Source organism: Xenopus laevis, chromosome 4S (assembly GCF_017654675.1).
Source record: "Xenopus laevis strain J_2021 chromosome 4S, Xenopus_laevis_v10.1, whole genome shotgun sequence".
NCBI lineage: Eukaryota > Metazoa > Chordata > Amphibia > Anura > Pipidae > Xenopus > Xenopus laevis.
The window spans coordinates 22,449,103-22,475,899 of record NC_054378.1 but is presented as its reverse complement, the minus strand read 5'-3'; the positions used below and the strand labels follow the sequence as shown (position 1 = coordinate 22,475,899).

Below are 26,797 nucleotides of genomic sequence, written 5' to 3'. Positions count from 1 at the left end.
TAATAAAGGCTGCTCAGTAAGTGGAATAATTAATAGTATTAGGTGTCAATTAAAAGGAGCGTTTCCCGGGCACAGGTGCTCGGCGCCGCACTGACACATTTCAAGTGCCGAATCCACTCCATCCATGCATACGAACAAGCGCATTTGCATATTAAAAAGCTGAAAATTATTTAACTGAAGCAAAAGTCTTTTAGAGATGATGGAGGTTATTAAAACTGTTGACAAGAATGAAGGTAATTGCGTGAAAATGAGCGATGACATTCTGCCGCGTACGGGGAGGCGCGGGTTTTGTTCATTGTAAATGGCAGCCTGGGTGTCTAACCTATTACATTGAGACTGCTCCTATGCAATTAGCCCTCTTTTGTCCTGCCTTCAATAAGGCTGTGATTATGGAGGATTGAGGAACACTTGGCATATTGAATGTCTGTTGTTTTTATAACTTCATCACAAAATGACAAAACACGGCGGTTTTTTTGTGCCAGTCCCCCCCCCCCCCGTGGGCTTATTGATTCTGTGATTATAATATTCATCAGAAAGACAATGTTGCTTTGTCATTCATTCATTCACCCGCACAGGCTTTTTCTTATATCTCCACCATCACTTGTGTGATGATCAAGGTGTTGGTAAAAAGGTTCTGCCCACTTGTGGGAGCTCCCAGAGGGCTCTGATTGAGGCTCTACCGGCTTAACTTGAAATATCTGATGGGAAACCAATATCTGTATTTACTACTATGATCTAAACAAGAGGGAACATGGATGAACATTTACCTGACAGATCTTCTAGCCCCTTGGGGCACATTCCAAGGCATGGAGGTTTGGTGGCTCTAAGAACCAGACAAGATTGTTAAGTAAAGATCTACCTACAAATATATGGAATTGCCCCTATTTTACCGTGCTGTTTTAGAATTGGCACTGTATTTATCCTGCTGTGTGTTCTAGGGTATTATACATGGAATTGCCACTGTATTTATCCTGCCGTGTGTTTTGGGGTATTATATGTGGAATTGGCCCTGTATTTATCCTGCTCTGTGTTCTGGGGTATTATACGTGGAATTGGCACTGTATTTATCCTGCTGTTTTGTCTGGGGTATTCTACATGGAATTGGCACTGTATTTATCCTGCTGTTGGTTCTGGGTTAATAAACATGGAATTGGCCCTGTATTTACCCTACTGTGTGTTTTGGGGTATTATACATGGTATTGGCACTTTATTTATCCTGCTGTGTGTTCTAGGGTATAATATATGGAATTGGCACTGTATTTATCCTACTGTGTTTTCTGGGGCATTATAAATGGAATTGGCCCTGTATTTATCCTACTGTTGGTCCTGCAGTGTTATACATGGAACTGGCACTGTATTTATCCTGCTGTGTGTTCTGGGGTATTATACATGGAATTATCCCTGTATTTATCCTGCTGTGTGGTTTGAGGTATTATACATGGAACTGGCCCTGTATTTATCATGTTGTGTGGTCTGGGTTATTATGCATGAAACTGGACCTGTAATTATCCTGCCATATTTTCTGTGGTATTATACTGTACATGGAATTGACTCTGTATTTATCCTGCTGTGTGTTCTGGGGTATTATACATGGAATTGCCACTGTATTTATCCTGCTGTGTGTTCTGGGGTATTATATGTGGAATTTGCCCTGTATTTAACCTGCTGTGTGTTCTTGGGTATTATACTTGGAATTGGCACTGTATTTATGCTGCCGTGTTTTCTGGGGTATTATATGTGGAATTGGCCCTGTATTTATCCTGCTCTGTGTTCTGGGGTATTATACGTGGAATTGGCACTGTATTTATCCTGCTGTGTGTTCTGGGGTATTCTACATGGAATTGGCACTGTATTTATCCTGCTGTCTGTTCTGGGGTATACATAATATTGTCCCTGTTTTTATCCTTCTGTGTTCTGGGGTATTATACATGGAATTGGCCCTGTATTTATCATACTGTTGGTTCTGCAGTATTATACATAGAACTGGCACTGTATTTATCTTGCTGTGTGTTCTGGGGTATTATACATGGAATTTGCCCTGTATTTATCCTGCTGTGTGTTCTGGGGTATTATACTTGGAATTGGCACTGTATTTATCCTGCCGTGTTTTCTGGGGTATTATATGTGGCATTGGCCCTGTATTTATCCTGCTCTGTGTTCTGGGGTATTATACGTGGAATTGGGACTGTATTTATCCTGCTGTTTGGTCTGGGGTATTCTACATGGAATTGGCACTGTATTTATCCTGCTGTGTGTTCTGGGGTATACAAAGTATTGTCCCTGTTTTTATACTGCTGTGTGTTCTGGGGTATTATACATTGAATTGGCCCTGTATTTATCCTGCTGTGTGTTCTAGGGTATTATATATGGAATTGGCCCTGTATTTATCCTACTGTTGGTTCTGCAGTATTATACATAAAACTAGCACTGTATTTATCCTGCTGTGTGTTCTGGGGTATTATACATGGAATTGGCCCTGTATTTATCCTGCTGTGTGTTCTGGGGTATTATACTTGGAATTGGCACTGTATTTACCCTGCCGTGTTTTCTGGGGTATTATATGTGGAATTGGCCCTGTATTTATCCTGCTCTGTGTTCTGGGGTATTATATGTGGAATTGGCACTGTATTTATCCTGCTGTTTGGTCTGGGGTATTCTACATGGAATTGGCACTGTATTTATCCTGCTGTGTGTTCTGGGGTATACATAGTATTGTCCCTGTTTTTATCCTGCTGTGTGTTCTGGGGTATTATACATGGAATTGGCCCTGTATTTATCCTGCTGTGTGGTCTAGGGTATTATATATGAAATTGGCCCTGTATTTATCCTACTGTTGGTTCTGCAGTATTATACATGGAACTGGCACTATATTTATCCTGCTGTGTGTTCTGGGTTATTATACATGGAATTGGCCAGGTATTTACCCTGCTGTGTGGTTTGAGGTATTATACATGGAACTGGCCCTGTATTTATCCTGCCATATGTTCTGGGCTATCATACATGGAATTCGCACAGTATTTATCCTGCTGTGTGGTCTGGGTTATTATACATGAAACTGGCCCTGTATTTATCATGTTGTGTGGTCTGGGTTATTATGCATGAAACTGGCCCTGTAATTATCCTGCCATATTTTCTGTGGTATTATACATGGAATTGGCACTGTATCTATCCTGTTGTGTGTTCTAGGGTATTATACATGGAATTGCCTCTGTATTTATCCTGCCGTGTGTTCTGGGGAATTATACATGGAACTGGCCCTGTATTTATCCTGCTGTGCTTTCTGGGATATTTTACATGGAATCAGTCTTGGGAAGCTATGAAGGATTCTACAATTTTCTATAATTAGCCCCCAAATACTTCCATACTGAGGTTATGGTGAAAATAAGGAAGGGCTGAGGGACATTGTCCTTGGCTGGTGACCACAGGAGATGCACTGGTACTCGTCACCCAACTCATGCCCTTTGTACATCACTCTGACATGCCATAAAATGCCTAGTTACTAGGGACAGTAAGCATAGCAAAGGAGAAGTGTATATTCTACAGAAGGAGAAATTACTCAGCACATTCTGAGATACAAATAAAGCCTAAGGAGATAAAGAAAGCAACACAGTGACCCCAAAATATCAGACAAAGATTTTCTCACATATCTGGGTGCTGTGCCCAAGCAGTTTTTTTGCTGTCCGTTTATGTTTTGGGTATTTCCCCTGTCCGAGCTGCGAGAAGGCAAATATTTACACTTGGAAAGAGTAGGTCCACATACCATATACCTGAGCTGGTGCCAATCAAATGGTTAACTTGCAACAGGACAAAGGAAATATACTTAAATTTTCTCTCTCTGCCCCCCCCCGTTCCAACACACAGAGTCAATTCACTATTATTATTATTATTAAAAATGCAAATTAACAGAAAAAATGGGCCAAAAGTAGAAACTTGCCCAAAAACACGCTTCCCTCTGCCGAATCGCCTCATTTGTCATAGACGGGCGGGGCTTCTGTATGATATACAGTAAATCACCTTTGTAGCGACAGAAAATGCTTTTTAAAACAAATCTTGGGTTCAATTCATAACATTTGAGCTCCATCACTGGCCTTTTATGCCATAAAGTAACATGTGTTTCACTTTAGCTCCTCGCCTGCAACTGCCCTGATTTATTGCTCCAAATCTATTTAGAGGTAATCGACCCCAAAAGAGTTGGTTGCGCCCCCACTCACTCATTCTCACAATAAAGTCGACTATTTCACTTTTTCTCCATATTCTCATTTTCTATGTAAACATTTTCTTCACATACTGAATATTTCACGCTTAAAGGTATTTTTTAAGGATTCAGCAGTCGTCTGCGAGTTGTTAAATGCAGCTTAGCCTCAGAAATGTCTCTGCTTAACTGTGTCTGGCACAGAGAGCTTGCACTTAACATCAACCTTACTGTATATGTTCCCTTTAATTCTGCTTTCTGCCATCACCTCTTCCTTCATCATTGACCACACCATGAATTATATAATACCCCGCCTTCAGCCTTATCCCCACTGATGTACAATATCAATATATGTGTGAGATACAGATCACTATCTCCAGGGTTTGGGGGTGCAGGAGTATAGAGGGGCCAGTGGGGTTCCTGACTCATGTACAATATCAGTATACAGTATGTGTAAGATACAGATCATTGTCCCCCAAGGTTTGAGGGTGCAAGAGTATAGAGGGGCCAGTGAGGTTCCTGACTGATGTACAATATCAATATATGTGTGAGATACAGATCATTATCCCCAAGGTTTGGGGGTGCAGAAGTATAGAGGGACCAGTGGGGTTCCTGACTGATGTACAATATCAATATACAGTATGTGTCAGATACAGATCATTATCCCCAAGGTTTGGGGGTGCAGGAGCATAGAGGGGTCAATGGGGTCCCTGACTGATGTACAATATCAATATATGTGTTAGATACAGATCATTATCCCCAAAGTTTGGGGGTGCAGGAGTATATAGGGGCACATGGGTTGTGTGAGGCTGACTCATGCTTGCCACATGTTTTGGCTCAGGCCCCCGGCACAGGTTGGGGCCCAATATAACAGTTGTAATTGAAGGAAGGAATCATTATAGTTGAGTCTGGGAAGAAACAGTTTTTGGAGTCAGTGGATGAAACAATTTGGGGGGACTGTGGGGTTAATCTGTCTCTCTCTCCTCCTCTGTGGAACCAGGCAGGGGTAGGCTCATTGGGTGGGGCCCAGACTGGGATCGCCTCCACTGAAAGAGCTGAATGTGAAGAGCACATAGTTCCCCTGACTCTATCTTTAATATTCAGTTTCAATTAATGTAAATGAATGGGCTATTGGGTCCAATTCTGAAAGGAAGGGGGGGGCTGCACTGGTCCCCTGATCCGATCACTCCCTGTAACTTTAATTAAACGGCAATGAAGTGAAATCTCTTCCATAAATAAATGCCACCCACTTGTATGTTTGTGTATTGGGAGTAGGTTTGCCACCTTTTCTGGAAAAAAATACCGCCCTTCCTATATATTTATCTTTCTTTTATCCTATTAATAACATTGGGATCAACCATCATTTTTACCGGCCAGGCCGTAAAATACCGGCCAGGTGGCAACCCTAATTGGGAGTCAGTGGCGCAGAACCCTTGAAAGTTTTGGAAGGGTTACTGCCTTCTCTGCTCTCATTTCCCTACAGAAATAGGGATTGGTAGCACTAGATAGGTACCTAATATATAGGGACACAGACAAGAGGAAAGTTTTGGAAGGGTTACTGCCTGCTCTGCTCTCATTTCCCTACAGAAAAAGGGATTGGTAGCACTAGATAGGTACCTAATATATAGGGACAAAGACAAGAGGAAAGTGTTGGCAGGGTTACTGCCTGCTCTGCTCTCATTTCCATACAGAAATAGGGATTGGTAGTATTGGACCTAATATATAGGGACAGAGACAAGAGGAAAGTGTATCAGTCAGACACATTTTACCCAGTCTGTGTGACTAGTGGATTATTAGACAGACAGATGACGATGAGCAGGTTTTTTGTAAATGTTGAAGGAAACAAAGTTACAAATAATTTTATGTTACGAAAGGGTCAAATAAGAAAGAAGATGGACTGGACCAATGCCATTGAGGGGGTGGAGTGTGATTACAGCAGCAAGTGATTTAACTGGCACAAGATTCTCTAAATTCCAGGTTTTTACTGTCCCACGGAGCATCTGTGTATACCATGCCCTGCTCTTGGGAAACACAGAAGGTCCCTCCTTATTGTCTATAAATAGGGTGGGATCCAGAATTGTGTTGCCCTTCAAAATAACTGTTCCACGACAATTACTTTAGGAGAATTATATATATAAGAAAATCTACAATTATTCCACTAATATATGTATGTGCCCGTTACGTGACCTCTAGCTAAATAACCCCACCAGTCCCTTCCCAGAAACTATTATCCCACTGTTACTATAAGCACCATCTCTCCCTACTATACCTGCTATCCCACAGTCACACTCCATTCCTAGTGACTATTATCCCACTGTTACTGTAGGCAACATCTCTCCCTACTATACCTGCTATCCCACAATCACACTCCCTTCCCAGACACTATTATGCCCACTGCTACAATAGGCATCATCTCTCCCTACTATACCTGCTATCCTACAGTCACACTCCCTTCCCAGAGACTATTATTCCACTGTTACTATAGGCACCATCTCCCCCCCCATACCTGCTATCCCACTGTCACACTCCCTTCCCAGAGACTATTATCTCACTGCTACTATAGGCACCATGCCCCCCCCCATACCTGCTATCCCACAGTCACACTCCCTTCCCAGAGACTATTATCCCCACTGCTACTATAGGCACCACGTCTCCCTACTATACCTGCTATCCCACAGTCACACTCCCTTCCCAGAGACTTTTATCCCACTGTACTATAGGCACCATCTCCCCCCCCCATACCTGCTATCCCACTGTCACACTCCCTTCCCAGAGACTATTATCTCACTGCTACTATAGGCAACATGCCGCCCCCCCATACCTGCTATCCCACAGTCACACTCCCTTCCCAGAGACTATTATTCCACTATTACTATAGGCGCAATCTCTCCCTACTATACCTGCTATCCCACAGTCACTCTCCCTTCCCAGAGACTATTATCCCCACTGCTACTTTAGGCACCATCTCTCCCTACTATACCTGCTATCCAAAAGTCACATTTCCTTCCCAGAGACTATTATCCCACTGCTATTTTAGGCACCATTTCTCCCTACTATATTTGCTATCTCACAGCCACACTCCCTTCCCAGAGACTATTATCCCACTGTTACTTTAGGCACCATTTATAAATACATGTTAATATTAATTATAATAATTATATACACATATATATATATATATTTGTATATATATATATATATATATATATATATATATATGTATATATATATATATGTATATATATACCATATATAGAAAGGTTCCTGTGCGGAACCAAAATGTCGGCATAATAAACCTTTTGTTCATTCACTAAATCGATTTTTTCCTCTTTTTTGAAAATCATGTTAGTGCCAGTACTTTGGAGTATCTATCTATAATTTTTTCACTAGAGCACCCAGGTCATATAATTACATAATATATATATAATTATGGGAAATTACTAGCCATACTGGTTTTGTATTTAGAGTTGAGACAATTCAGTCTGTTCTGCTCATTGGAGCTAAATTGGTAACTTGTGGCTAATAAATTCTAATGAGCGGTTGCCCCTAAAATAAATGATTTGTTTTTTGTTGCTGGATGTCACACAGATGAGGCCAACATTACACATGCACCCACAGTATTGTGTGTATGTAAATATTTCATGAAATTTTCAAATTGTCTAATCAGAATAAATTGCCATTTAATAACTTATGGTTAGTTATTTGAATTGTGGGAGAGTACTGAAAGGTAAATACGCAGCAGATTCATTATTAATAACTTTCATTTAATTGCTGATTAGTCTCAATAAGCTTCTCTTGAAAAGCCATCAAGCCTCTGTATTACCTGCAATGTGCAAACAGGCAAATTAATCAGGGAAAGGACAATGTACAATGAGGTTCTAGGGTTCCTTGATGTTCCCAAATGTGCCGTAGACACACTGTTATACAGTTCATATATATATCTACCACTCATGGACAAGAGAGTGGAGCCCTCCAATAACAAACTATGGTACAGTCCTATCTTCACTATTTGACTTTGTGTCTCCCCCCAGTTTAGGTTTGGAATGAGTTTGCGGTGCCTCCTGTTAACACAGAAACAGTTTAGTCATTAGGCAGTGAGCGCATTGGGCCCAGATCATTATTTTCATTGATACGCTTGTTATAAATATGTCTGCCATATCCCGGCAGTTTATTAAGTCTTAAAAAGTCAAAGCTGATTTGAAATAATAAGATTTGACACTAGGGACTTTGAAGTTGCCTCGCGACACACTTGCATTAAGGTTCCGCATTTATATGCGACTCAGCCACGAGAAAACACAAAGCTCATGTGGCAGGAATCCTTCCCTTATTGCTGCCTTTTAAAGGGCATAATGACAATATTTAAGCAAATTAAAAATAATTTGTAGCTCTGCTGAGCCGTCACTTTGTGGGGGGAGAGTGGTTGGAAAATCAGCGGTCATTTTGCCACTTGTCCCCATCGCCTCTCGGAATAGTTAATATCTGTTATGATCCCAGTTCAGCAGGGAAGGGACCCCCATGTTGGTGACATTTATTCTTTTTCTCTAAAGTTAAAATTGGCCCCCTGTTGTATCTGGAGAACCGCCCTCACAAAACATGGTGTTAAAGGCCAAGAAATACAGAAAATGAAATGCAATTCCAGCAAGTAAATTCCAAGTTCTCTCAATGTATTTAATTCCGTGCCATTCATTGTTTAGGGCTTTACTGTACCAAGGGTTTTCTCCCGCCTCCTCAAAGGATCCTTGTACAGTATATAGTAGACTCCCAGATTGTGGAACAAAACATTCAGAGTGTCCTGGGATCCAGTCTAGGTGAATACCTATTAAAAATGAGTATTGGACTGTGCTTTCTAGGGCCCACCAGAGAACCGTAGATTTGCACCTACTCGGACATTCTCCAGTTTAGTAGCAGTCACATCCAACTCTAGTTACAACCAAGGTTCATCATGAGCACACTATCTGAGAGATGTATCATCCAACCAGGTTCTTGCTTCTCCTCATCCATAGTCTTTAGTTGGTTTGTGCTTCCACTAATTCCATCACTACAATCCAACCAATGTATTAACCCCTGTATGGAGAAAAGAGGAGAAGACTGGCTTGCCTTGGGTTTCAAACCCCCTGGCTCTGGGCTTGAACCATAAAAAATTCAGAGGACTTTTCATATAGATTAGGAGTTCAAGCTTTTCTTGAAGGTCAAACCATTGTCCTGGGCCTCCTAAGGAGATCCATCTTTTGTTTAAGGACTCTTTAGGTCAGATATAGGAAATTATAAATGTTTCATCAATTCACTCATAATTTCAAGAATATTTAAGTAAAGAAATACAAATTCACCTCTGACCTCATTCTAAATAACTGATAGAATAAACTTAGATTTATCTAGTAGCCGATTCTCCCCACTTCTTACCAACACTCCTTCAAGCTAAGTCCCTCCTGTCACTGCTCCAAGCTGGGGTCCCAGCCCATCTGTTTGTGAACCATGGTCTTACAGTAGTTGTCAAGCCCCACTAGAATGACCAACCTTTGGCCATGGCCCCTTTGAATGCCTAACCTTTGGTCATGGCCCCTTATCTTATAATATGGGAACAGCTTTAGGGAAATATTGATGCATCAGTGATTCAGACATGCTTCTGTAAATATCTAGAACAGAAAATACATAATCACCATAGATCTCACCCTAACTGACCTTTAAAAAGGACTTTAAGATTTAAATAGAAAAGTAAATGGCGAATCTCCCCATTTCTCATTTTTAATACCCTTCTTGTCATAGTTTCAAGCCCTCCAGAGCTCCCAACCCTGCAATTTTGGAACCACTAACTCTTCCAAACAGAGGTTAATGCATTGACTGGACTGTAGGGTTGGAAGTAGGTGCAGATTGACACACTTGCCTTAGGTACCAAAGCCCCATGAGACTACTTTGGGCCTGAACCCTCAAAAAATCATAACATGTTTTATATAGAACTATGGTTGTCAACATTTTTAGTTGAAACCTCACTTGAAGGTTCTTGGACAAGGGCTCCTCTTTGATGGTCCGACTTTTGTTCAGGACACACAGTACACATACAGTAAGTGATGGCTCAATAGTCATACTCATAGTTTTCAAAACTTGCTAGTTAACAAATACACCTCAAATCTCACCCTACTGACCATCAAGTTGGTCTTTGAGGTGCATCTACTGTAGTAGAGCAAATGGTCAGTGTCCTCAATTCTCACCATTTTCTTTGTCCTCTCACCTGCCACTGATTTAAGAACCCCAAGCTTTTTCTTATAGATAGTCCCTAATCTTTAAGCAATTATTGCCCTGGGGAATCACTGCCTTGCAGGTTCTGGTACAGGGTCTTTATATGGTGGCTGCTTTGTGTTAGGTGATGCCTCATTATCGTATCATTCCTATCAATTCAGATTCCTTCCATTCCTCAACTGATTGATCCCCCTGGTTACAGTGTAGGAATCACTCCTACCCCTGTTCCTCATCCTTTGTAGCTGCTGCCCTCCAAAGATTTATACTAACAAGGAGGTGGGGGGCTGTTTAACAAAGAACACGCCTCTTGTACTTAAAGCTACATAGCATCAGGGGAGGAGAAGTGCGCAGTCTTTGTCTCATTTCTTTATAACCACTGAATGGTTTTAGTTTTAAGATAAATATATATATCATATGACATTCTTTTGGTTTGTATATCACAAATTAGCCATTTTTTTCTTTAAAAATATTTTTTTTTATTCTTGTTTTTAGGGCTTTCTGACCCAGGCCATGAATATGCACTTCCTAGTTCAACAGGGACAAGCAGACTGGGTTTGAGGGTCATTTAGGGACAAGATTATAATTTTTTTAGGGGGGGTTATCGATACCCTCATCCATTTAGTCTAAATCTGCAACCTATCCCTCTCTGTCTTCTTTTTAAACAAATTGTTATATTTATTATATTATATTATCCATTTTTGTTTTTCCTATTAATACAATATTTCATAACAAATGCTTATTTTACGTTGATAAATCATTTTATCATGATGAAATAATAAATATCTAAGTTTTAGATTTATAATTATATATAAGATGTGATTAAAATATGGCAATTCACAATTGTGTTTCCTTTTGTTTCTGAATTTTTTTCAGATAGTATCAAAATAAAATAAAATTTGAGAGAAAAATTAAAGAAATTGAATGTAACATTGACTTTTGTTGTTTTTTATATATCGGGATTTCCGTGTCACAGAGAGTTTGTGCTCAATAGCTGACAGTGTTAAATTCATGACTAAATGAGATGCCTGAAGCCAATATTTAAGTGTTTTCGAGAGAGAGATGCCTCCTCCCTATTAGATGATGCTCTCCCTTTAAAGGACAAATTATAATGTTGTATTGGTAATTGGTGGTTATGGGAGGAATCTTCTGTTATCGGGCCAAAGCCAATAAAGTAATATATGCTCCTAATTGTTAGAATTAGATTCTTTGTTTTATTGCATGACAAGTATTTTGATACCCGCCATAACAAGTTACAGCTCCTTAATTTCCCTTCACTTGCTGAAAGATATAATTACTAAATAAATTGCCTTTTCTGCTGAAATATTACCAAAAAACATTTCCAAGCTGTGTTGTCTTTCGAGGGAAACTGGTGCAAATGTGTTGCAATTATAACCTACTTAGTCATTCTGTGGCGGCAAATACGGCCTGCAGTCTCAAAACAGTAATCAGCGGTGCTGGGTAAAGTGCTCGGCTCATTTTCATTTTGTCTCAGCTCTAACCGGGTCCAACACCAAGAAGCAACCTAGATGCAGCTTCTGCCTTTGACCTTCTGCACAATGTGAAGTTTTCCTGGAGGTCCTTCATTTAGTTTCATCTTCATAAGGGCTTTTCTTGGATCATTCAATACAAAATCGTGACATAGAGACTTTAGACCTACAAGATCCCATTTCCACGCTTCTGAACTTCAAGTTCCTTGTTTATGCCCTTGAGGTCTTAATGAGGCCACCATCTGATGACCTTGTGTATCTGAGTTTCTTGTGACCTTCAGGAAGTCATGTGTTGACCTGAAACCTTTTGTTCCTCAACTCCAAGCAGATCTTCAGCATCAACTTAAATAAAAATCGAAAAGTAATTGAAATATAAGAATTCCACCCAAGTGTTGGTGCCTTTGGATACTTGTGCCGTCATCTCCATAAACTTTGTAAGCGGTTCCAGATGTGTGTCATTTTGTTTGCTATCCCCGTGGCCTCATTATCCTCAACACTCTATGGTTGTATTGCGGTGTTATAACAATGCCTCTTGCAGCACCTATATCTAGAGATGTAATTGAATCAGAAAAGGTATTTTTTTATTGACTGTATGTTTCGGATAAGTGGATTATTAGCAGCGGTATATTCTTGAAAAACGCAGGGAATTTGGGGAATTTGTGGAGACTGGAATAGCCAAAATGTGACAGAATAACTCATATTTATGTTTTTTTCCCGCTGTAAAAAATGAATACTTTGGCAATCACGTCATGCTAAGTGCAACGCTGCACATTCATGCCATTGTTAATCCTCTGGCGACACCTCATAGAACAAGAAGAAAAAAGTCTCCCAATCATGGCTTTTTGGCAGTGTGTTGTTTCTGCTACAACTTTCCCCCTCTTAGTTGTATTAATGTTTCCTGTTTTGTCCAGAACCAACAAACATTTTCTGCCTTTTTCTGTTCTATGGTCTCCGCATAGGGATCTGAAATTCCGCGGATCTACCACGACCAATTTGCTGACTGTGCATATGATTTTGTCTGTGACCAATGTAAATTTGCCCACTCAATTAGGACAGCCTTGGCAAATATAGACATGACATAATACTCGGTGATTGCTCTACATTACCTGGGCCTGTTCCAGTGAGTGGGCTGCTTTCTGATTCCAAGATTTATATCTGGCTGAACCTACAGAGGCGTAACCAACGGTGGCTAACCAGATTAGTCTCTACCTCTATTTCATCTCTCTCTCTCTCTCTCTCTCTCTCTCTCTCTCTCTCTCTCTCTCTCTCTCTCTCTCTCTCACCAGCACATTCTGCAGGCCTTGTGGCTCATGGAGATTCAACAAGCCAAGTCAATTATGGAATTAGGAGCAGCAGGGGGCTGATTTTGCTGACCCCTGGCCTAGAGAAGCTCCCATACATTTCAATATAAATACCAACATGATAGTTAAAGGGACTGGCTGCAGAAGTTCCCTTTCATTTATCAGCCAGGAAGTGAGTTGGGAGCAATTTCACACTGACCTATGGGTGTTAAGAAGCAGAGGTCAGAGATGGACACATGATAACAGAGAGAAGGCTATCCACATGTTTTCATGATGAATTGTGGGGAAGGAATTTGCTGTTTAACTTTCAGGTTCTTTATGATCTTAGTAAGTTCAAACTTTGACCTTCCAACATAAACCAGATCCTAAAATGAAGTCAGTCCCTGGAGCAAGACTGTTAGAAACAAGAGAGATGCTCCAATGACTTGAATTTATACATATCCTTGACCCGACTACTGTCTCTTTCTACCAATTAAAGATTATTATCAAAACAAAACTTGATATGTATGGTCAGATTTCAGTTTCATACGTTGGCTTCATACATCATCACTTGGCTGTTAACAGTGGAACAACCAGGCTTCCTACTTCTTCAAACAAGTTCCAATCTATTAAGGGAACTGTATTACAGGGGCACGTCCTTCGGAGCCACCAAAACTCCTGACTCGCAAAAGATCCCTGAATAAATTTGGAAACGGTGGTCTTCTATGGGGGTTAAGAGGCCCCCAACTCAACAACCAATGGAGCTACATTTTTTGAGCAGAATCTGCTAAAAAAATTTAAACATTTTGAAAAAATTAATTGGGATGAAAGTTTTAAATAAGTCTTGGTGTCACAGTGATGAGCATCAACCCAATACGCCCTTACAATCCAATTTGGAATGGGTTATATATGCATAATAAGGAATGATATTGTAGCTATTGACATTCGAGCTTTTTGTGTGGCTCCAAACACTCACCCCAGTTTTCCTTTTCCCCAACAGATTCTACTTGTGTGGAGAAAATTCTCTCCAAAGACTGGAAAGACAAAATGGATCGGCTGAACACGAGTGAGCTTCTCTGGGAGATTAAAGGTACGGCTCTGCGTTATTCATTTATTGGAATCTCCTTTTAAAGAGTCTGTAATTAAGTTTTTCCCCCCTAGAATTCCAATATAATAAGAGGCACCTTTTTGGCTGTTGCAGCTGTGTGCAAATGACATCACTTGTGTGGTGGAAATAACGGGTATCGTGCCTGTTTCGGTCCAGGCTGGAGATGTCCATTTTATTGAATTTAATTGCAAAAGTTTTTCTTGGCATCACAGAATAATTGTTCACAGAGGAGCAAAGTTTTGGACTAGTTTGTAATTGGGGTGCAGCTTGTGCATGGGTGGGCTTGCAGTGTTGCTTTTACCTATTTCATTGTGGAAAGAATTAAATTTGCCCTTAAGTTGGGTTCCACAGAGCAGTTGTTTCATTCACCTTCACTGCCCCCCCTCCCATTATCCTAGCTACCACCTCCACAGTAATGTTTTCCCCTTCACTGTGTCACAAGGGGTAGGAAGACTGGTTTCAGGGTGCCGCAGAATTAAGTGCCTCTGTACATAGATTTAAATTGTAATTTGTAGCGTACAGAGCCCTTTGCCTCGCTGCAGCTGTCATATTTTACTCCTGTTTAAAGAGTTTTTGTGCTGAAGATTAGCATGCAAATTAGCTGCAGCTGCAATTAGCATAAAAAATAATGTAGTTACCGCAAGCATTGTGGATCATTTCCGTCTGCCATAAACACTTGGGCATGCAAATGCTGTCTGCTGCCATATTTCTCAGCATTCTTCTTCTGTAATAGTGTGAAAGGAACCTTCTACCCCCCCCTCATCCTTATCCCTACAAACCTCTATGTATAGCTTCTTTTCCGATTTAAATTAAGTCCTGCTTGAGCCCCACAGTAGAGTGTAACTCTGTGGACCCAATATTGTCTGTGTGTTTTGTTTCTGGAATTTTTGTGGGATGTTTATTTGCATATAATCCTGTATCGAATTCAAATAAATCACAGAAATTGTCATTATTTGTCCAGTACTGCTGTTCTTTTCTGTATATTTGTATTTATACATATGGGAGGAGGTGCCATATTGATTCCCGTAGACAGTACAGTATGAGGGTATAGCTTATTGTGTGCCCAGAAAATTCCTTCTCTGTATATTTGTATTTATACATATGGGAGGAGGTGCCATATTGATTCCCTTAGACAGTACAGTATGAGGGTATAGCTTATTGTGTTTCTAGTAGTTAGAAGAGAACAAGGTGCTCCAGAATAAACTATAAATGACTCACCGAGTAGAAAATGTGGTCCGGATGCACCAGCCCCAGACCCCCAGCTTTAGGGAGCGGTACGGCAAAAGGTAGAAGCAGGACTGACCGGCACTCAAGGATCCACAGGACCAGAGAAATTCAATTAAAAAATATTTTTATTTATACAAAGTTAAAAATATAAATCTGCATCTTCATCCACCCTACGCGTTTTGCACCCATCCAGGGCGCTTTGCTTATTGTGTGCCCGGAACATTCCTGTATATTTGTATTTATATGTAGGTGTAGGAGCTGCCATATAGTTTTACAGTATAGTACAATTTGATACACTGTAACTAAACGAAAGAGAAAGTGAGAGGGAAATCCCCTCCAATAGGAGCCTTGGCTTTGTCCTGCCCTGTCGAATGCACCAATGAGGCTAAGCCACAGCTCTGTCCAAAAATTGCCAGCTATTCCCCCGCTTTGCCGTCTCCGTTGTCCCGTTATTTTAATACTCGATGCAGCGAGCAGCCCTTTCCTTGTCTCCACTCTTTAGTAAGTGACTCATTAACGTGCTGTGAAAAGGCAGCTGTACCAGTCGTTAGTCGTTGACAATGATGTCTTAATAGGAAGTAAATTGTAATGAAGATATCAGCTAATCTGATGGTTTAATTACCTTCCCAAGGAGCTCTAAAAAAGGTGTAAAAAACAGGCCGAGCCTCAGGCATCAGAAAATCTGGCATGTGGTGTCAGTGTGTCTCCCCCGTGTAACAGGCTGGGGTGCAACGAGCCTTAATGGCTCACTTCTGCCTGTTTATTTGTTCCTGTTACCCAAGAGCTTGTCTCATTCTGACATCTGCGTTGCTCCTTTTGATTTTCGGTGGAGCCGAGCCAGGTAGATTTAGCGATGTATAGATTAAAATTGTGCTTGTGGAGGGGGCTCAAAACCTGTGTTCTCGGTGTAGGGAATCTACTCACTTTATTTTCCAAGTCTTTCTCAAGCATTGTATTTCCATAGGGAATTCTCTCTGATATTCCTGAAACATATAAGGGGATTGAAATTGAGGGGCTTCCAGGGGCAATAATGTGGCATATTTCCCCCTCTTCCTAAACCTACAGGGAAAATCAATCATCTTTACCTGATTTCTTCTGTGCTCATCTAGGGCCTCTAGGGGGCAGTGTTCTCAGTCCGATGGTGGGCACTTACTAGAGAAATCTCCTTGTATCACTAACTAGAGAAATCTCCTTGTATCACTAACTAGAGAAATCTCCTTGTATCACTAACTAGAGAAATCTCATTGTATCACTAACTAGAGAAATCTCATTGTATCATTAACTAGAGAAATCTCCTTGTATCACTAACTAGCGAAATCTCCTTGTATCACTAACTAGAGAAATCTCCTTGTATCACTAACTAGAGAAATCTCCTTGTATCACTAACTAGAGAAATCTCATTGTATCACTAACTAGAGAAATCTCCTTGTATCATTAACTAGAGAAATCTCATTGTATCACTAACTAGAGAAATCTCCTTGTATCACTGTAGTTTCAGTAGCTGAACAAATCGTTGTGTGTCACTTAGGGCTACAGAAATCAGTGTGACTGTACTTACAGTATCAGGAGGATACAAAGTGTTACTGTACTCAGTGTTGCCATTTGCTTCCCTGGAGATTCGCTTTTCAAGCCTGTACCCTTCGCTTGCCTGTTCAGTGGGTGTAATAAGGGCAGACCCCTCTTTTTATTCAAATTGCGCCCTGGTGGTTATTAACATTTGTTTTGCCGCCACTGTCTCTCTTTCTCTCTCGCAACAGGTGCGCAATTAATTTATAAGTAAAATATTATCTGCCGCCCAAATTAGCCTGGGTGAGAGCACAGCCATTTGATTAAACAATCAGCGCAGACACTTAAAATGCACTTGATTTCCGCAGGAATGACTCCGACTCTGGCAGAATTTTCTGCAAAAAAATGATTGTTTTCATTGTTTGTGGTATGGACTGCAAGTGGCAGCTTGGTCCCCTAACTGTCAGGCTGCGTTACACCAGGCAAAGTTTATTCCTATAAAAGAATCCGTTACACCAGCAGCAGCCGAAGCCTTTTTGCCCGTGAGTTCCGTGGAAATAGTTCTGCATTCAGTTAGAAAACCCAAAGGTCGGAAACCTAAAACCTGCTGTTTTTTTTTGTTAATAATTCAGTTTGTGAGCGAGAGGACAGGCAATAGGAATATAAAGGTTGGCTGACACGGAGGGAGGTTTATTTGAGAGACGCTGAACGAGGCAGCAAGAGCCATGGAGCGAAGGGGCTGAATCTGGCTCATGCTGAATCCACCCAGCAGCTGAAGTGCATCTGTCAGGCTCCAAGTCCATGTAGGTAACTGCTCTCTTATCGCGATCTTTGCCATTCTGAGGCTTCTGTCAGCTGCACGCGCCCCCCTCCAAAAAGAAAAAAAAACTGGATGAATTCCAATTCGCAGAAATTAGGCTGGAAAAAATATTAAGACGATCCCTTAAACTCTTTTATCCTGAAACTGTCGCCAGGGGACGATCTGCCTCGATCCCTCACTGGGCCGATGTGCTTTTAAATGCAGGAGACGTACAGGTCACTAGCAAACTTGTTTTATATAAAAAAAAAGTTTTTTTTAAATTATAAAAAAATATAATTTATTTTCTAAATATTCAAAAATATTTATTTGTTATTTTAGCAGGCGAGTGTATGTCATTTGCCCGAATGGAAAGCGATTTAGGACTTCTTCCTCTTCTCCCTTCCCCTCCTCCTGCCTTTTCTCTCTTTTCTCCTTTTTTTTGGATATCTTTTTTTTCATTTATATGTTTTTTAGTTTGTGGAAATATTTGAAAGAACAAATCGTAAATGAATATGCATTGAAATTCCATTTCTGTACAAAAATTCCATTATATATATATACATATATATATATATATAGTGTGTAGTATTTTTATTATTTTTACCTGTGCCTAAAATGTTCCTTAGTACAGTGTAATAACCCCTGACTACAATCTTCTATTTTCTTTATTAAGTTTATTGTGTGTGCAGTAGTCACCTTGCCCAAAGAGCTTACACTCTGGTGCATGGAGATGAAAGAACTTGCCCAAGGCACATACACTGGAAAAATGTTTATTTTCAGGCTCCCAAGAACTTTTAATCCACAAAATATTTTTCAAATTAATATTAAAAAGATTTTTAAGTGTTTTTAGTGCTGGCATTCATTTTTATTTTTACATTTTTTTACATCAAATAACGCAGGAACAGTACAAAAACTAACAAAGTAACAAAAGCTATACATGAGTACATTTTATAAAAATATGATTTATTTAAAAAAAAATGATATTTTTATTAGAAAAATATTTAATTTAAAAAAAAGTTTATTCTTTTGTAAAAATGTATTAAAAAAATATAATTTTATACTATTATGCCAAATGTGTTTTTAAGAATAAATAGAAATGGAAAGAAAGTGGACAGTTGTCTGAATCTTGTATATTGTGGCACATTGTATCTATAGAAGAGAGAGCACTTGGCTTTGGGAATATTCAGTAATGCGATGCCGTCTGCACTAATGTAAAGGCATTAAACTGCGAGCGAGACCTTATACAGTATATACTTGTGAGTGAAATGTTTGGCTTTGCCGGCTTCATTACCAGAAGAAAATGCAGGTTTTATGTGAGACCTGGCAGAGCCGTGAGCCAGAGGTGGTGCCGTTATACAAAGGGCCCCTCACATAAGAAACGGGCGGGAAAAAAAACACATTTCTGCCCTGAAATTTTGGAGACCTTTGATTCAAGTTGGAGGGGGGGGGGGAGATTGTAACGCGACACAAACAGAAGTTTATTAACAGGAAAATGCTGAAGGGGAGAGAGTGAGGGGCCGAAGCAGGTTTGGGGTTGGCAGGCATTGGAGCAGGTTATAGTGGGCGCTAATAAAGAAAATAGTGAAATTCCCTATAAAATGAATATGGAGATTTTGCAGGTTGTGACTGTGCAGGTTGTGACAACAGAACAAGACATTGTGACCAAAAATCACAGGAAGTTGCCTGAGGTGTCGGTGGAACGAAGTATAAAGTGTCTCAGACAATAGCGCCAAATCCGACACACGTTTCTCTGTTTTAAGAACTGGGGGGGAAACCTGTGGTTGAAACTGTAACGTTTATGTCAAGAGACTGGTTTCGTCTTTCCGTGAGTTGGCCAGGAGAAGGTTCCTTGGAATAGTATACAAGGTGATGGCTCATCCCAATCCGAGAGAGAGAGAGATTTCCTGCACTTGGTTTTGCCTTTAGTTGCACAATGCTAGGGGTCCATGGGGGGGGCAGAATAAATGCCCCAGGGAACTATTTGTTGTTGGGATGTTTTTATGCACTGAGTGACCCTGAAGGTTTGGTTTCTTGGAAGGCCAATGCATTGGGGCCAAGACATAGAGGCCTTGTTTGGTTAATGAAAGCCTCATCTGGAACCAACTACTGTGCCCACGATCAGGCCAAATCCAACATATCCCTGTTCTGTACAAACCCAGGCAATTCCATTTCTGAGGGACAGCCCTGTCAAACCAACCAATCCCAATTCAACATGTAAACCTACCCAATCACAGATCTGAGCAACCCCTACCCAATCACAGATCTGAGCAACCCCATCACTGAATCACTCATCCCCCCTCTCTACATAGGGAATCCCATAACCCGACTGTGTTGGGTTGGGACTGGTTAATAATTTTCACCCTATTTTATATATATATATATATATATATATATATATATATATATATATATACACATATACCCACTGTGTATATATATATAGATATATATATATATAGAGCGATAAGGAAGATAAGCACTCCAATATTACTGGTCAATAATCATTTATTCCACTGTGCATACCAACGTTTCGGTCCACGTTTGGACCTTTATCAAGGATCATATATATAGTCAATCCAAAAGTGACGGCACTCGCAGGAAAAGAAATTGCAACAATCCAATAAGTTGAAACCATAAAGGTTTATTGTGATCCTACGTTTCGGTTCCTTCTTGGAACCTTCGTCAGGGAAAGGTTCCAAGAAGGAACCGAAACGTAGGATCACAATAAACCTTTATGGTTTCACCTTATTGGATTGTTGCAATTTCTTTTCCTGCGAGTGCCATCACTTTTGGATTGACTTTATGGTTTATATTTAGGCTGGCACCCAGGCTGTACAAACCATGTAACCAAAAGTGTCTCTATTTGCCAAATTCAGATAAGTTCTCTTTAATCCAATTGTTCCTTAAAGTTGTATAATGATAGTGCTGGGTTAATTTGTTTAGTTCAATATATATATATATATATATATATATATCTATATATATATATATATATTGAACTAAACAAATTAACCCAGCACTATCATTATATATATATATATATATATATATATCTATATATATATATATATATAGATATAGATATAGATATATATATATATATATATAGATATAGATATATATATATATATATAGATATATATATATATATATATATATATATAATGATAGTGCTGGGTTAATTTGTTTAGTTCAATATATATATATATATATATATAGATATAGATATAGATATATATATATATATATATATATATAGATATATATATAGATATATATATATATATATATATATATATATATAGATATATATATATATATATATAGTCTGTTGTGTTGTGTTGGCTCATTGCTGGTGCTATGATATGTATTCTCAGTGGGCAATAGACAGTCACTATTTATTGGGCCTGTGGGGGGTTGTTTGGGCCTCTGTGTAGCTGAAATACCAGAACCTATTCTGGATCTGAGCCCAGACCTGATTCTGAGTTGCTGAATGTGTTGCTGCTTTTATAGGAGAAGTATTGCCAGGTACCCGCTCTGATGTCAATAGAATGGCAGGGGTTGTTTCCCTCCCATAGAAATACATGGAATTATGTTGGGAAATGTGTTTTTTTTTATGAGGTTATTTGTACAGGTGGGCCCAACACCCTTGAATTCCAGACTCTCTTTGTGCCCCTATTCCTAAAGTAAGCAGGGGAATGGGCCTTGTGCCCCCTGCCAGTCTTTGTGTTTACATATCCCATACTAGTCTAAAAAGTAAACCTAATAAAGGGGTATGTAATAGGATTGTAGTGTCAGGCACCCACTATGAATGCTGGTGACGTGGGTCAGTGGTGATGTGTGTGAGGCTGTGCTATTGAAGGCAGTGTCAGCGAGTCCTTTTCTGCACTGCTGGTTCTCCTGAAACAATGTAGCAGAAATCAGGTCCCTCCAGGTCTGTTAATGAGACGGTTTGTGCTACATAGTTTCTGGAGTCAGATGCATCAATGCATAGAACAGAAGCAGCCATTTACAAGCAGCAGTTACACTTGCACATAATACCTGATGTCTGTATGTGGATACGTTTGCCCCTCGCTGTTTCCCATTCAGAGGAAGAAATAGAGAGGCAATAATAAAAGAAAACTCCCGGCACCTTCTCTGTACAATGCAGCCTGTGCTCTCAGCTCACTCGCTGTGTTCTCTGCTCCGCTGTTCTGTGCCACGGAGCACAATTAGGGCATTTAGGAAACTTCTCATTGACAAAGAAGACCAAAATGAACATATGGGCCATGGAACAATGGGCATGTGATGGGAGACAAAGGGGTGTCAGTGTTCTGGTGTCAGAACTTAATCATATTGGTTCAGCTGTTGTAACCAGAGGGAGTTGAGAGAGAATACAGAGCTTTGTGGTGGGTTTCTGTATGAGAAGGGGGGCCTTTATCTTATCATGCATTCGGGGACCTTTTTCAGTTAAAAGACTTTTAAACTCGACCAGGGTCACAATGCGACGTTAGAGCGGCGGCACAAAGTGCCTTTTATATGTGTGAGGCCCCCGCGCTCGATTGTCACTTTCTTCTCTTGTTTTGCACTTTATTTATTTATTTAGCCCTTTGACTTTTCTGCAGCTTTTTCTTTTGTGACATTTGAAAGCAAAAAGGAGATCAACTGGGGGTGGGGGGGTGATAGCAATGAGCGGTGAAATAATACCCTGGCTCTGAGAAGCGCAGACATCACAGCCTGTCTGATGTGCCCAACTGACCTCCCCCCGGCCCAGCACATTGGCACATCCAGGGGGTTTCTGCATGAACCCCCACTTCTTCCTCTGATGTTGCAATTCTAATAGTTGCTCTGGGACAGACGTTAGGGCTCCGATAGTGACACGTCTTTGTCAGGCCACATCCACTTGCTTCTAAAGAGCAGAGAGTTAAATGCATGAAGAGAAGGTATATGGGTCCTGGAGACACTGTCTCACCTACTCACTGTTCTTCCTTTTGCCCCCTCCACAGGCACACCGGAGAGTTTAGCGGAGAAAGAGTGTCAGCTTTCCACCATGATCACCCAACTCATTAGCCTCCGAGAGCAACTCCTGGCAGCCCACGATGAACAGAAGAAACTGGCAGTTTCACAGATTGAGAAACAGAGGCAACAAATGGATCTGGCACGGCAGCAGCAGGAACAGGTGATGCACCCGGTGTATAAAATGACATATCTGTAAGGTGGATACCTACTGCTCTATCGGCCCCCGCAGTGCAAAAGTGGCCCCAAATATTGGGGTGGAAAACAATGGGTGAAACAACGAAATAGACAGAGGACTTTAGAAAGGTGAAGGTGCAGTGTCCCTTTAAATGGATGTTTGCTGTTGTTACAAAGAGTTGTTTGAGTGCAGTCGGGCCCCCCTTTCCCATCTCCATCAGACAGCCCCAAATTAATGTGCGTTTTTAAAGAAACTGGTATTATTGCCAGAATTATTAATTTTTGACTGTAATGTGAGTGTGGGAGGGAGGTGGCGCTGGGGGGCGCTGAACGCTCGGGTGATTTTAATAAGTTATGACTTGTGCTGTTTTATGACTTCGGATGTTTCTCCCCAAATTGGGACACAAGCCGTATCCCCTAATGGAAAATCACATAAAGGAACGGAGGGAAGGGCACAGCGGAGAGGGGGTGTCACAGTGTCACTGAGCTCCTCGCTGACGATCCAGTAATTAACTATTGACACTTGTGAATAAAGCAGCACAAATGAATCCTGACACATTTGCAGGCGAGTGATATCTTACAGCGAAGCCTCAGTAATTATATTTCAAAATGAAAATTAAATGACACTTTTAACTAGGTTGTCATGCTCAGCGGAGCAAGAATGTAGCTCATCCAATCGGCGAATCAAATCCGCTAGATTGGCCACATGGTGCTTATTTGTAATACGACTTTAATCAGCCCCGTCTGCCCACATAAACCCCATGCCCATTGGACAGGGAGAAAACTTTGATGATTCTGGCATTCAGATGGTTAATAAGGGTATTAACCATGGCAAAAGTTGTAGAGATTAAAAACAGACTGTATGCCCCCAAGAGCTTGCTATCTGTGGTATTCTCCTGCATATAGAGAGATGGAATGCTGAAAGATGGAATACATTCCCTAAAAGCAGATGGATATCAAACAGTGACATGAAATCCATCAGGTTCAACATTTCCATGTTTTATTCATCAGGAGCTGATATAAACAAATTATAGTTGTAGTGCCAGGAGCCACGTCCCAGCAGAAGAGGAAGGGGTTAGATACGAAACTGGAGGACCCACTAAAAACCAGCTGGTATCAATGAGGACATGTTGATAACAGGCTAATCCTGTCGTGTACCTGCTTCAGGTTCCATAGTCACTATGCACTGCTGCAATTTCTCCCCCCACACCCAGAACAGAGGAGTACATTTTTTTAGAGGTTTCCTGGAAACAACTCAGGGATTGCTGCATTAGAGGAAATGCGAATCTGCAACTCACTGTCTGCATTTTATCCAGCAGATCGCAAGACAGCAGCAGCAACTCCTGCAGCAGCAGCACAAGATCAACATCCTGCAGCAACAAATTCAGGTCAGTTTCCTGTTCCTCTGCGGTGTTACATTGTATCCGTGAAGACTTGACTGCAGTTATGGGAAAGCGGAGCCGGTACCATTAGATTCCATTTTGGCGTCACTGGGAGTTATTTCCCTTTGCACTTCTCTTCTTGCTCTTCATAACAGGAAGCTGCCACTGGCCTCCTAGTGTAAAGCTTCTGTAAACCCCCAGTGCAAGGAGATGATTTCATCTATCAATCTTTCTATGTTCTCGATTTGTATCTCTTTTCCCATCTCTTCTCTCTCTTTCCCACCCTATCTGTCACCCTACCCTGCAGGTACAGCAACCTCAACAGCCCTACTGGGTTACAGGGGATACTATTGTAGAAGGTCCCTCCATTTCGTGGCCCTAAACCAAAGTATGGAAGTACCCTGATGGGCCTAGATTACTGTATGTACTAGTACTGTGCCCCAGTTCTAACTGGGTATGAGCTGGGGGTCTTGTTAAACAGTAATTGGACAATTGGGTTAACAGAGGGTTGACAAGTTTCTGGATTGGGAGACTGGAGGCTTCTGACCTAGTCCGACCCCTGCTCTGTATATTACACGCAGTATATAGTATATAGTGCCAAAGGCTGTGCAGGCATGCTGGGAGTTGGAGTTCAAGAAGGTCACAGGTTGGATATGCCTAATATTGGATACTATTTTAACCGGATATTTAGACTTTCTTGGTGTTGGTGGAGCTGCAGATAAAAACCATTATGACTCCAGGCAAATGTAACTTTCCAGAAAGTGGGTGATTCTTCCGGTTTGTGGGCCCCAGGCCTTTTCTACCAAAGAACAGGAAGTAAGTGCCTGAATCTGCCACATTCCAGTATCTATGTTCCCGACTGGCTCCTTTTCACCCCACAATATATAGTTGTGCCCCGGTGTTGCAGCTGGAGGGCAGAGCATGAGGCTGTGAGAGCATGGCAGGGGGAGCAGGGAGTAGCACGTGGCGTCCCATCCGCTCTACGATAGTAATTACCGACTATTCACCAGCCAGCCATTACCATAGCAACCACCCTCATACTCCTAATGTTGCCTGGGTTCTTGTACACGGATTAAACTAAAAATAATACCAATCACCTATTGGCATCACTGTAATGTAAAGCTGAAATGGGAACAACTCCCGCCCCAATGTCTCTACTCCCAGCGCCTCACAGCCACTGATTTCATAAAGTGAATTGGGGGGAGGCGAGACTGTCATATGGCAGCTTCCACCTACATTAAAGCAGCCTTCTTAGGTGGGCTGTACTATGGACTTCTTTCATGTATAGTGTAGGGGGCTTGCAGGCCAAGCTTAGGTATGAAATTTTTTTCTTTGGAGTTTATGTCAGTATCTTCCACTTTCATCCAATAGTGTGGCCTGTTTACAGTATAAAACAGTTGGAACTCCTTGCCTCTGCCAATATGGCAGCTCCCTCCTATATGTTAAAATACAAATATACAGAGAGAGAATGTTCTGGGCACACAATAACTATACCATCATATGGCACTGTCTAAGGGAATCAATATGGCACCTCCTCCCATATGTATAAATACAAATATACAGAGAAGGAATGTTCTGGACACACAATAAGCTATACCATCATACTGTACTGTCTAAGGCAGTGGTCCCCAACCAGCAACATGTTGCTCTCCAACCCCTTGGATGTTGCTCTCAGGGTCCTTAAAGCAGGTGCTTATTTTTGAATTCCAAGCTTGAAAGCAAGTTTTGGTTGCATAAAAACTGAGTATAGTGCCAAGTAGAGACTCCTGTAGGCTACCAGTCCACATAGGGGCTACCAAATAGCCAATCACAGCCCTTATTTTGCACCCCAAGGTACTTTTTTATGCTTGTGTTGCTCCCCAATTCTTTTTACATTTGAATGTGGCTCACAGGTAAAAAAGGTTGGGGACCCCTGGTCTAAGGGAAACAATCTGGCACCTTCCACCCATATGTAAAAATACAGATATACAGAGAAGGAATGTTCTGGGCACATAATAAACAATACCCCCATACTGTACTGTCTAAGCGAAACAATATGGCACCTCCTACCCATAAGTATAAATACAAATATACAAAGAAGGAATGTTCTGGGCACACAATTAGCTATACCTTCATACTGTACTGACAAAGGGAATCAATATGGAACCTCCCTCCCCCCTTATGTATAAATGCAAATATATAGAGAAGGAATGTTCTGAGCGCACAATAAGCTATACCCTCATACTGTACTGTTTATGGGACAGGCTGGACAGGCGCCCTATACAACTTTGCACGCACTGGCGCTTGCGTGCACTCGCCACCGCACTCCCTTCAGAGCAGAGAGGGGCGACCAGACTAGGGGTAGGCGAAAGAGAGGGTATGTGCCTGGCGCCCCCCAGTTTTGCTCCCTAGGCATATGCCTACCTCTAGT

At 41.0% G+C, this 26,797-nt stretch overlaps 1 protein-coding gene across 6 annotated transcripts in view; it reads left to right on the top strand.

Moving 5' to 3' along the window:
- sox6.S (SRY-box 6 S homeolog) overlaps positions 1-26,797 on the top strand; it is a 229,099-nt gene that overhangs the window by 136,458 nt on the left and 65,844 nt on the right. For 4 of the 6 annotated variants that reach the window (XM_041591131.1, XM_041591130.1, XM_041591133.1 and 1 more), the window contains 3 exons: positions 14,194-14,283; positions 22,819-22,991; positions 24,322-24,393. In XM_041591131.1, the coding sequence (XP_041447065.1) occupies positions 14,194-14,283; positions 22,819-22,991; positions 24,322-24,393 (335 nt within the window). The remainder of the gene's footprint in view (positions 1-14,193; positions 14,284-22,818; positions 22,992-24,321; positions 24,394-26,797) is intronic. The other 2 variants (XM_041591132.1, NM_001280658.1) reach the window with 1 other exon arrangement.